Source organism: Ranitomeya imitator, chromosome 8 (genome assembly GCF_032444005.1).
Source record: "Ranitomeya imitator isolate aRanImi1 chromosome 8, aRanImi1.pri, whole genome shotgun sequence".
NCBI classification, from domain to species: Eukaryota; Metazoa; Chordata; class Amphibia; order Anura; family Dendrobatidae; genus Ranitomeya; species Ranitomeya imitator.
The window spans coordinates 63,000,676-63,014,212 of NC_091289.1; the positions used below are offsets into that span (position 1 = coordinate 63,000,676).

The 13,537-nt window shown below is 41.3% G+C and overlaps 1 protein-coding gene across 2 annotated transcripts in view; it reads left to right on the forward strand.

Moving 5' to 3' along the window:
- The window catches only part of CSDC2 (cold shock domain containing C2), a 46,562-nt gene extending 41,538 nt beyond the window's left edge, over positions 1-5,024 (forward strand). For both annotated transcript variants that reach the window (XM_069737031.1, XM_069737030.1), the window contains exon 4: positions 1,178-5,024. In XM_069737031.1, the coding sequence (XP_069593132.1) occupies positions 1,178-1,340 (163 nt within the window). In that variant the 3' untranslated portion in view covers positions 1,341-5,024. The remainder of the gene's footprint in view (positions 1-1,177) is intronic.
- Positions 5,025-13,537: the final 8,513 nt, after the last annotated feature.

The window sequence follows — 13,537 nt, forward strand, 5'->3', positions numbered from 1 at the left end:
TCTTTAGGCACACAAGGGCTCTCCAAACGTGACATGGTGTCTGCTAAAGATTGGAGCCAATTTGTCATTGAATGAGTCAAATGGCGCTCCTTCCCTTCCGAGCCCTGTCGTGTGCCCAAACAGTGGTTTACCCCCACATATGAGGTATCGGCGTACTCAGGACAAATTGTACAATAACTTTTGGGATCCAGTTTCTCCTTTTATCTTTGGGAAAATAAAGAAATGTTGCTAAATATCTTTTTTTGTGACTAAAAAGTTAAATGTTCATTTTTTCCTTCCATGTTGCTTCTGCTGCTGTGAAGTTAATAAACTTCTTGAATGTGGTTTTGAGCACCTTGAGGGGTGCAGCTTTTAGAATGGTGTAACTTTTGGGTATTTTCAGCCATATAGACCCCTCAAACTGACTTCAAATGTGAGGTGGTCCCTAAAAAAAATGGTTTTGTAAATTATGCTGTAAAAACGAGAAATCGCTGGTCAAATTTTAACCTTTATAACTTCCTAGAAAAAAAAATTGTTTCCAAAATTGTGCTGATGTAAACTAGACATGTGGGTAATGTTATTTATTAACTATTTTGTGTCACATAACTCTCTGGTTTAACATAATATAAATTCAAAATTTGAAAATTGCGAAATTTTCCAAATTTTAGCCAAAAATTAGCCAAATTTTAGCCAAAATTTTAGCCAATTTTTCAAAAATAAACGCAAAAATTATCAGCCTAAATTTACCACTAACATGAAGCCCAATATGTCACAAAAAAAACAATCTCAGAACCGCTATGATCTGTTGAAGCGTTCTTGAGTTATTGCCTCATAAATGGATACTGGTCACAATTGCAAAAAATGGCCAGGTCATGAAGGTCAAAATAGGCTGGGTCATGAAGGGGTTAAGTTTGTGGGTGTAACGTGAAAAAATGTGGAATACTTTTTCAAGCCACTGTATATGCATTTACATATGTCACATAAGTTATTCATTCCTACAACTTTAAAACCTTTCTGCCTTACATTGCCATTTTTACTTTAGCCACGCATGAGGTTTAAGATTATTTTAAATTAGAAAATATAACAATAATTAAAAAAAACTATTGTTTATAACTCCAAGTCTGTATTATAAACCCTATATGGTTAGAATTACATGATATCACTCTATAATCTTAATTTTTTTTTAAATTTCTTACAGCATTGAGGGGGAATATGTGCCTGTGGAAGGAGATGAAGTAACATACAAGATGTGCCCGATCCCACCCAAGAACCAGAAATTTCAAGCTGTGGAAGTTATCCTGACCCACCTTTCTCCTCACACAAAGCATGAGACCTGGTCAGGACAGATAATCAGCACTTAGAATTTGTCGATGCCTTCCATAGGTGGTGGGGACCAAACACAGACAAAACAAAACTGCCATACTGACCCAGCGTCTACACCTTTGAGAGTCATACCAGATCTTGTGGAAAGATTGAGCCAGTCACGCTGGGATATTTTTCTTTATTGAAGACGAGGAGTAAAGACTGGTTCAAGCTGTCCCCAAGATCTGTGACTAGATCCAGGCTTGTCCCTTGTACTAACATTAACATTGAGTTGGATACAAACCTGTCTACTTATCAGGATTCCCTGGTCTTCAGCATATAGCAGTTCACAGTTGTAGGACTGAAATGTCTGTCATCTTTTTTTTTTTACTGTTCTGATCATTCATTTTATTTGACCTTTTTGCCATTTTTTTATTCAAGGAAATGCAAAAGAGCTGAGGTTTCACTTAAATTCCGAGCCAAACTTTTCACACTATTGGGACTGTAGGTTATAAAACCTTACCCATGGCTATATTTCTAGATTTATGTATCACTAAACCGCAATTTGTGTGTTGACATTTGTATTTTACACTTTTGTAATGTATTTGCACTGTTTGGATTAACAATTCCCCACATCTGTTAATTTTGGGGCTTCACACACACAGTACAGTTGTCTACATTGGTGGAGGAACAGTTTAGCTTATGTATTGTTAGTTGATGATAATATGACCCGCTTCCAGATTTCAGAATATTTCTGTCAGTTTTAATACTGTTGAAAGTATATTATTGTGTTTTTTTAATATATTTTTTTTGTGTTAGTGCCTTAATTCTTGTAGTATTGTGTGCTATTTTGTATTGAAGGCAATGCTTTTTTTCTTATTTCATTTTCTTTCAGTTTGATTAGATTTGAATATATTTGGTTTGCTTGGTTTTCTTGATGAGAGATGTATCCATAGCCAGTACCACAGCTCAGTTGTTATTGCAGGTCCATATCATAGAAAGTTACCATTTATTAATTCATGAATTAATTGTACATACATAACATCAAGATGAGCTGAAGAACTCAAGTTCAGTATGTTCCCTTTAGATGACACTGCCACTGATGCTTATATGTAGTGACCTCTGGCATCAAACACTTTATTGACTGCAAAAGTTGGTCCATAAAAAGGAATTTGCATAAAACAATTTTCATCACATAAATTATTTCTATCAATCATTATATTTCCTAGTTCTTTTGTAGAAATAAAATGCATGCCGTCCTTGAGATATTTCTCTAATATGAATTGTAAATTTTGCTTGGCGATGTTATCACCTGACCGTTTTTTTTTTTCAAAAAGTAAGATAAATGATGTACATTAAAAGGGTTTTCTGGGAATTTGCTTATTTTGTGCTATAGGGCTAAGAACTTATAGGTAGTTCTGCCCGGTGCCGAACTTTGCTGGTGGTCACGAACTGCTCTTGTCCATGATTTTGACCTCACGTCAAGAGAGCAGCTCTTCTTCTGGGCTCCTCAGTTAACGGAGCATCACTGCCGACGTTATGCTGATTGACAGCCATTCCCCACAGTTAGGTAGGGGGGAGCTGGCTGTCAATCAGCATGACATCAGCAGAGCGGAAGAGAAGAAGCAGACCTGCCAATGTGATGTCACTGGCCATAAGAGAATTAAAGAGTGGCACGTGACTGCTCTTAGCCGCTGGGCAGAACAGGCAGGTAGTTAACAACGCCGGCCTATAACCTCTTAGCTCCAAAGGGAATATTAAGCAACGTCCCAGATAACCCCTTCAATCTGGAGAAGCTGATGTGTGTTCATCTACATTATGAGCAATATGAGTCAAAGCTGTCTACAGATACAACTAAAGCTATAGGTGCTCATATGCTGGCCATGTCCTGCTTCCATTTAGGAGGAGATTATTGCATGTTTTTAGATCTCCAGATATTTTCTTTTCCACATATTTAGTATCCTGCATGATATAGCAGTATTGTTATTCCTAATGGCTTCCATTAAAAAAGTAAGGGTGCATTTAAATGGCATGGGCATCAGCAGGATTTTCTGACATATACCCCTAAATTATGCCACTGTATAGGCATGCAGCGGCATATGTCGCCTGAAAGCTTCACCCCAGATTCTGGTGTAAAAGCTTTGAAAGATTGCAAAATTTTGGGGTCAACTCTGATCTGTGCCTACATTTTTTGCGACGTCTCACGTCTGCACACCAGTTTCTCCCAGCTCTGCTGAAATTGGTGAACTTGGGGTCTGTGGTGTGGCAACTGCCACTCGTCAAATTCATGACAAGTGGTAACGTTTCCTGTGCCACAAATCTTACTCCAGCAAGACGAGTAGGCTTTGTGGCAAGGCGCACAAGAAGGTGCACGCTTCTGATCCAGAGCTCCTGATTCATAAAGAGAATCAGAAGTGTCTGTCTCCAGGTGACCCCCTCATCGAGACCAGTGTGATCAATGCCAGTCCTGATGAATCTGTCCCATGCCATGGTTAACGACATTCTGGCTATGTAATATGGAGCAGACCCTAAATATTGCAGAGCCCTCTTTAACAGGATGCGCTACAGTCTCTAGCACCCCCAATAACAGCAGTCTCCACTACTACCTATATAGGCAGCCCGATTTCAGTCCTGACCAGAAGATATTGAGCCTAATTCATCAAGCACAATTCAAAATTTTGGCAGTTTCCCGACAGTCCTGGCCAGCCCCGGCAACTTTTAGAAAATTGGGTGAAACACAAGCAGGACAGGGTTTGGCCAAGTGCGCCATCATACAGAAGTGGAATACAAAATAGGAGTGCTCCATGGTAAAGTCCTAGTGATGCGAAACAGGGAAGAGTAGATGGAATGGTGGAGTGGTACAGGTCAGGCACAACTCTGATGAGAATGGTAGTGAAGTGGTATTCCTCGTTTTGACTGCCCCACTTGTTGAAGCCATCAGAATGAGTAATTAAAAAAATAAGAAAGCGTAAGAAAATAAGAATTGCGAGGCAAATTATAAGAAAAAAAACGTTGTGGCGATCACTGTCTTTTTATTTTTTTGCCTCTCGATTATCATGCAGGACTGAGTAACCTCATCTCAGCTTACTCACGTCTGCTGTCAGAGAAGCCATAAGGGTCTAATGTGCAGGTGCAGTTCTTGCAGCACAGTAAAAGCCTCACGCAGTTTTACCATGAATTACCAAGGTTTGTAGTTCTACTAAGCATTATCGGTGGAACTGGGGCAGTACACCATAAAATAGCATGCAATTCTGAAACGTACAGCAAGAACCGCACATCAGATGCACTGTCACAAATAACCAAAATATTAGCTTCAGTGTTATAGAACATGAAACCAATAAGGCTACGTTCAGATTAGCGTTTCCCGATGCTGCGTCGGGAAACGCATCGGCGACGCACGCGTCATGCGCCCCTATGTTTAACATGGGGGACGCATGCGTTTTTCTTGTTGCGTTTTCCGACACGTGCGTCGTTTTTGACGCTAGCGTCGGACGCAAGAAAATGCAACAAGTTGCATTTTTCTTGCGTCCGATTTTCGTCAAAAAACGACGCACGCATCGCAAAACGCAGCGTTTTTGCGTGCGTTTTTTCGTGCGTCGTGCGTTGCGTCGCCGACGAAGCGGCGCGCAACGCTAATCTGAACGTAGCCTAAAGAAGGCTATGTTGGTTAAAGGGAACCTGTCAGCAGGATTGTGCTCAGTAACCTACAGACAGTGTCAGGTCGGCGCCATTATACTGATTACAATGATATCTGGTGATGAAATCCGTCTGGTGGTCGTTGTGTAATTTGTATTTTCAATTTTGAGTTAATGATATGCTCGTGCTCCGGGGCGGCCTGTGGGGCGTCTTTATGTGGTGCTCTGATTAGCTATTCATCTTCTGACAGGTCACTGATCCCTTACTGACCTGCCCCTAGTTTACATAATGAATATCTTATTGTTTGGGTAAAAAATTACATTCATCATGCAGGCCCAGCGCCTGCACTGCAGCATGATCAGATCTATAATATCCATATATTCATTTTATGTAGTGATATAGATTTCTTAGAAAAAACCTTTCTTCCTCAAAATGTCGCCGGTCGCGCCTGTGCAGTAGCATAATTCGGAACGCGATAGATGAAACTGCATAGGCGCCACCGCCAGTGCGCCATTTTGCTACAGGAAAAAAAAATTGTCTCCACCAAGGTGATGCTGGCCGCGCCTGTGCAGTAGCATCTATCCGTGGTCTGATTAATGCTACTGGGAAGGTGCCTGCATGACTAATGTAATTTATTTTTTCCAAACAATAACATATACAGTATTTAAAGTAGGGGGTGGGTCAATGAGGGATCACTGACCTGTCATAAGCCATAAGGATGAATATCTAAGCAAAGCATCACATAAAGCCCCACCCATAACCCCGCCCACATGCTACCCCAGAGCACGAGCATATCATTAACTGAAAATTGAAAATAAAGATTACACAACAACCACAAGATGGATTTCATCACCAAGGTATCATTGTTATCAGTATAATGGTGCCGACCTGACACTGTCTATAGTGTACTGTGCACAATCCTGCTGACAGGTTCCCTTTAAGAAAGAACTGCGTCAAAGACAAAAAGTAAGGAAAAGTATTTTATCAATATAGAAGCCATTCATAATAGTTCAGCTTCTGTTAAATCAAAAGTTATCTATTTTTTAATTTCCATTACTTTATAAAGCACAAACTTCAAAATCTTTTATAACATAACACTAGATGGTGGCCAGATTCTAACGCATCGGGTATTCTAGAATATGCATGTCCACATAGTATATTGCCCAGCGACGTAGTATATTGCCCAGTCACGTAGTATATTGCCCAGCCACGTAGTATATCGCCCAGTGACGTAGTATATTGCCCAGCCACGTAGTATATTGCCCAGCCACGTAGTATATTGCCCAGCGACGTAGTATATTGCCCAGCCACGTAGTATATTGCCCAGCTACGTAGTATATTGCCCAGTCACGTAGTATATTGCCCAGCCACGTAGTATATTGCCCAGCCACGTAGTATATTGCCCAGCCACGTAGTATATTGCCCAGCCACGTAGTATATTGCCCAGCCACGTAGTATATTGCCCAGTCACATAGTATATTGCCCAGCTATGTAGTATATTGCCCAGTCACGTAGTATATTGCCCAGCTACGTAGTATATTGCCCAGCCACGTAGTATATTGCCCAGTCACATAGTATATTGCCCAGCTATGTAGTATATTGCCCAGTCACGTAGTATATTGCCCAGTCACGTAGTATGTTGCCCAGCGACATAGTATATTGCCCAGCTACGTAGTATATTGCCCAGTCACGTAGTATATTGCCCAGCCACGTAGTATATTGCCCAGTCACATAGTATATTGCCCAGCCACGTAGTATATAGCAGAGCCACGTAGTACGGTATATTGCCCAGTCACGTAGTATATTGCCCAGTCACGTAGTATATTTCCCAGCCACATAGTATATAGCAGAGCCACGTAGTATATTGCCCAGGCACGTAGTATATTGCACAGTGACGGAGTATACAGCACAGAGCTACGTAGTATATTGGCCAGCCAGGTAGTATATTGCCCAGCACAGAGCCACGTAGTATAGAAACTTAAAAAAAAAGTAAACATATACTCACCTTCCGAAGGCCCGTTGAAGTCCTGCTATACTCTCCATCCGCCGCCTTTCCCGCTCCTCGCCACGCTCCCGGGATCGCTCCATTGCCAGCGGCAGCTTCCGGTCCCAGGGCTGGTGTGAGCAGGACCTATGATGATGTCGCGGTCACATGACCGTGACGCCACGGCAGGTCCTTGTCGCACACCAGCCCTGGGACGGGACCGGAAGCTGCCGCTTGCAATGGAGCGGTCCTGGGAGCGTGGCGAGGAGCGGGAAAGGCGGCGGAGGGTGAGTATAGCAGGTTTTTTATTTTTTTTATTACTTTTAACATGACATATTTTTACTATTGATGCTGCATAGGCAGCATCAATAGTAAATAGTTGGGGACACACAGGGTTAATAGCAGCGGTAACGGAGTGCGTTACACCGCAGGCCGTTACCGCTGCCATTAACCCTGTGTGTGCGGTGAGTGGAGGGGATTATGGAGCGGGCGCCAGGCAGTGAGTGCAGGGGAGTAGGGGAGGGACTAATCGGACTGTGGCCATCGCTGATTGGTCGCGGCAGCCATGACAGGCAGCTGGCGAGACCAATCAGCGAATGAATAACCGTGACAGAAGGACAGACGGAAGTGACCCTTAGACAATTATATATATAGATGCTTTAGCACTAACTTTAAATGCTGAAATAAAAAGTATATATGGTTTTTTTTTAGCTAGTGATATGATGAGGAGATGGAAAACTACAAACTTTTAGGATTCTACCCTCTAATTGCCTCTTAATGAGATTTTTTGGGAAGGGATTTGGTGAAATACAGGGTACTAGCTGAGGAATGCATTTGTAAATCAGGTGCCCCAGCTGCTAGCACACAGTTAAAGGGAATCTGTCAGCAGGTTTTTGCGATGTGACCTGAGGGCAGCATTATAGGGGCTGAGGCACAGATTTCAGCAATGTGTCACTTAGAAGGTTGTGTTGGTGTTTCAATACAATGAATGTTTTATCACCTGGAGATTATCACTGTCCAAACTACAGGGCATGTGCCTGCTAGACTGACCACGCCCCCTCCTCTGATTAGCAGCTCACTGTCAATAGACAGTGTACATTGAAAGCCTGTTGTGGGCAGGAGAAGCTTTCTGAGCTCTTCTGCATTGCTAAATCTAAACTGTTGCACCCAGTAAATTAAGTGACATGTAACTGGAATCAGCGTTTCTTTCATTACATTATGCTGGTCTCAAATGATGTAGCAAAAACCTGCTGACAGATTTTGCATTCTTAAAAATGTAATTATCATGTGACTGATAATTAGGAACATCTTACAGACTGTATGCTGAGAATAAGCAGGTTGTATTTAGGACAGTACGTTATCAGGTTATGTAAATGGACACTTTACATTTTAAATTAAATTAATTTTTTTATAGACTTTACAGCTTCCGCTATATAAGGAACAGAATATACACAAGTTAAGAAACCTGTAGAAAATGATTGGTGTGGAATGTGTCAGTAAATGCAGGTAATGGCAGCCATCTTTACATGTTATATAATAAAGTACTGTATGTATGTCTGTAATATTAAGAACAACCCTGTCGACACTACTGATTGGCAGCTTTCTGTGTACAGTGCACTGTTAGCCACTGCCAATCAGTGGTGGGGGCGGAGTTACAGAGTAGCTTGACTGCCCTGCACGTAAGACCTAGTCCTGCAGTAATAATCTGCTAATAAAGCTCTAATTATGATGAATCTGCAGCAAGATACTGAGCAAGTGACATATCAGTGTAATCAGGCTCTCTGTCTCTACATCATGCTGAGTTCAGATTAAACAGCAAAAAAGCCTGCTGACAGATTTTCTTTAAAGAAATTGCTCAATACTGTAATTTTTTACATTGCTAAGAAATCTGCTTCCAATATGTTCAAACTCTATATTTATTACAGGACTTATGGGATTCCTGTATCTTTTAGTCTATCTTAGGGTATGTTCACACTGCTTTTTCTCGTTATGGTCAAAAAGTCAATTTTCTCAATGGAAAACACTTCAGGATTAGCTTCTGGTGTCTAATATTTAGAATTGAGAGTCCTCAGTGGTTGATACCTACTCCTGGTGTCTGGCATTTTTTCAGCATTTTATTCTCCTGAAACATTTTTTTGGAAGCCATTTTGGTAATTTCCTGCCTCGGTTTAACATCTTTTTCCCCAGCAATTTTAGATTTTTTTGTGTGTTTTTCTTTTTATTGCCGTTTTTCTATTTATTTTTTTTTAAATCCATTAGGCAAAGAATAAAATGCACCTTTTTTTAATAATAAAAAAAAATACACCCAGGCTTCTTTCTGTGATTATTAGCCTTTCCAATTGACTCATAAACTTTATGTTTTGTAGCAGAAAATGTCTGAAGAATGGACCTGTCACTTAATAAAACAAAAAAAACAAAAACACTTCACACTTTTGAAAGCCTGAAGCATTTAAAAAATGCACAACAGAAGGAACATCTGAATATGAGCAGCAAATTGCTTTTCCATAGAAATGAATAGAAATAGGAAGATTTTTTGAGCTTTTTGCAATCACTTTTTCCAGTGTTTTTAAGGCCAGTCTCACAAGTCCAGATAATTCCGGTACCGGAAAAATCGGTACCGGAATTATCCATGTCCGTGTGCTTACCGTGAACATCAGTGTGGCACACGTGCGGCAGCCGTGCCAACAGGGTACCACACGGACCGTGCAGGAGACAGCGCTACAAGTAAGCGCTGTCCCCTGCATCTGGTGCTGAAGCCGCAATTCATATCTTCTCTCCAGCAGCGTTCGCTAGAGAGAAGATATGAAAAATCCTTTTTTTTTCGTGTTTAAAATAAAGATCCCTGTCCCCACCCCCCTCCCACCCCCTGTGCGCCCGCCCGCTGTTAATAAAATACTCACCCGGCTCCCTCGAAGCATCCTCTCTGCGCCGCACCTTCTCCTGTATGAGCGGTCACGTGGTGCCGCCCATTACAGTCATGAATATGCAGCTCCACCCCTATGGGAAGTGGAGCTGCATATTCATGGCTGTAATCGGTGGCACCACGTGACCGCTCATACAGGAGAAGGTGCGGCGAGGACAGGACGCTGCGAGGGAGCCGGGTGAGTATTTTATTAACAGCGGGCGGGCGCACAGGGGGTGGGAGGGGGATTGGGTGACAGGGATCTTTATTTTAAACACGAAAAAAAAAAAAAAGGTTTTTCATATCTTCTCTCCAGCGAACGCTGCTGGAAAGAAGATATGAATGGCGGCTTCAGCACCACGCTGGGAGGACAGCGCTTACTGTAGCGCTGTCTCCTGCATGGCACACGGACTGCACGCGGACAGCGTCCGTGTGCAGTACGTGTTTTACACGGACCCATTGACTTTAATGGGTCCGTGTAATCCGTGCGCTCCCATGAACACTGACATGTCTCCGTGTTTTGCACACGGACACACGGTCCGTGAAAACACGCTGACATGTGCAGAGACACATTTATTTCAATGTGTCTACGTGAGTCAGTGCCTCCGGTACGTGAGGAAACTGTCACCTCACGTACCGGAGCCACTGACGTGTGAAACCGGCCTAAGAGCCGGTCCACTCTAATCATGATGGGAAAAAAAGCAGTGTGAACAGTCCTGTAAAGTAAAGACTTGAATTTCAGTCATCCTATTAAACATAATTTTCATCTAAAAGTTTAAATGTCCATACACCAATAATCAGAAGTTAGAGGAAGAGCTGGAGCTTGCTCTATTTCTATTTGTAAAACATGAAAGTTTGAATCACTCCCCGCTTTTAAAAATATAGGAATGAAAAAAAATATATAAGTATATTTGGTATCACATGGTCTATAAAATCTAATCTAAATAGAATATTATTTGATCCAATAAGTAGACGTTGTGAAGAAAAAAAAATTGCAGCCTAAATTGATATTTTTAGGTTGTCACCTAAAAATGTCAATTTAGGCTGCAATTTTTTTTCCCTCAAAAATGCAATAAAAAGCGATCAAAGCATCGTATACACCCCCAAATGGCACCAATAAAAACTATAGCTTGACGCAAAAAAAAAACACTGTTTCAATTTTTTTTTCTACAAAGTTCTGAATTATTTATGCCACTGCAACAATTACAAAAAAAAAATATACACATTTGTCAATGCTGTAATCTTACTGGCCTGGAGAATCTCGTTGTGCCAAGTCATTGCTACCAAACTATGAACACTAGAAGAATATACAATATAAAAATGAACCGCCCCAAAATAGCCCTCATAAAGGCTTGACGACATAAAAAAAATAAAAAAGTTGTAATCCTTGAAAGTAGACAGAGAATTAAACTAAAGTTATAAAATAATAATAAAAATTTAGGTCACCGCGCTATCCTAATGAAAGATAATTCACTAAGCAGGTTCAAACAATGACGTACTTGGGGTTCTAGTGTATCAATAAATGAATAACCAATCTTGATAAATATATCGGTTAAGCGCTAGCTGGCAGCCACCGGTAGTAGTGACAGCCAGTACTCAAGGTATATATAAATGACCAATCTGGGTAAAAGTTTGAGCGCTTTCTAACAGCCACCAGTAATAGTGAACATGTACCAGGAAGGAATATCACAATAACAAATGACAATTGAGCACTTCCTAGCAGTCACCGATAATAGTGATCATATACCCGGATAAGTGATGCAATAACAAGTAAATATCCAAAAGACGGTTCCAATTGGAAAAAAGTGAGGCAAAGACTTACTGGTGTTGCGTCGCTGCAGTGCAGGTACTGTGTCCGTTTCGGCGTGGTAGTATGCTGGAAAAAAAGAGGAGACAAAATAGACTCCGTGCGTCCAGAGCTTAGGGGTCGGAGCGGAGGCGTGAGGCGGCAGGGCTCCAGGGAGCGTCCTCCCCTATTGGCGCTTAGCCGCCACGCGCAGCAGGAGGACTGGCAAGCGGCGTGCCTCGGCCAAAGGCGCCGCTAGACTGTAGCGGTGTGTGGGGGAGGCGTGGTCTGGGTGACGTCACCTAGAGCTGAAAGCAAAGAGCAGGGGACGGATGCCGAGCAGGGCCAATTGCCTACGCGTTTCGAAGGTCACCGGACCTTCTTCGTCAGGGCTAGAGGTCCCGGCTGTCTTCTGCTCTTTATATAATACCTGCCCACCGCTAATAGAAAAAACATGAGCTGCAAAGGACCCCCAAGGGAAAGGGCTAGAGAACTAATTGAAAACTAAATATGGATAAATTTTCATTAAAAATAAGTTACCTAGTCTAATAAACAAATATACTCCTTTGGGTCAAAATAGGAGCATGATTGTATCCCAATGTATCATTTGAAAAAAGCATATAAAATAAACATAACTACAAGAAACCTTTATTAAGTTAAAAAAGGATTAAAAGATTAAAGTTATAAAATATAAATTGGCTGTGCCCTTAAGGAGTTAAAATAGTAAAGAAAGAAAGCTTCAAATACTCTCTAGTTCCGCTCTAAGTCTTGATTTTCCACTATTTGACCATTTTTACATTTTTCAACAATATTATAAGAGTTGTTTTTAAAGTCATAAGTCAAACATAGAAATGTCCTGTACTTGCGTCCTAATACTGATGGCATATGCTGATGTCTTTCTCTCATAGCAGATTTGTAAGAATTGCATCTGTGGCATCTAACCTCATGTTTGTCTGTTTTACCATTCATGTGTTGGCAATAAATGAAAAATGCAATAAAACAATGTTTTTGTGTGTTATTGGCAAGCACTTGGCGTAGTCAGGATTATACAAAGCTCAACATCTCGGCTCTGGTAGATCTGCAGCAGAGAAAGCTGTGATTCTCGTCATGACTGCTGCACCCAGAAAACTAAGTGATATATCACTGGAATTAGGGTCTCTCATCATATTGCTGCCAGTTTACATAGCAAAAAGCAGTATAAATGACAATTAAGGATTTTAATTAGTGCTGAGCGAACATGCTTGGATAAGGTGTTATCTGAGCATGGTCAGGTGATAACCGAGTGTCTTCAGTGCTTGAATGATATGTTTGAGTCCCCGCTGCTGCATATATCATGACTGTTCAACAGCCGCAACACATGCAGAGATTGCCTGTTTGTTAGACAATCCCTGCATGTGTTGCGGCTGCCGAACATCCGCAAGACATGCAGGCGCGGAGACTCGAATATATTATTCGAGCACACCAAGGACATTTTGCTAGCACATGAGCATGCTCAGATAACACATACAGAAACATGCAGTCCTACTAAAAAAAATTATAAAAAAGCAATGGCAGTAAAGTACAAGTAGAATATTTTAGCCAAAACATAAGACAGCATCAGATATGCATGAAAAATGTTAGTAGGCAGGAGAAAAAAAAAAAAAACAGTTCAAAAGCAGATTGTGCTGGATAAAAAGACAAGGCCAGGGTAGTGGTCAGCTCTGTGGACATTGTGCAATGTCATAGCATAAAAAGAAGAGACTCCTCTTTTTCTTGGGCACAGGCTGTACTCAGTGGTGATAGCGGGGGAAATGATGCACCAGAATTTTGTCTAAAATGAAGCTAGAATTCTGACACACATGGTTTTGCCACATTTAATGGGTTTTAGACACTTTCAAAAAGTGACTAGAAGAGCAGGGGTGACTAAGTAGGTTTAGAAATTATATACAAATTGTGCCCAGTTTTTTTG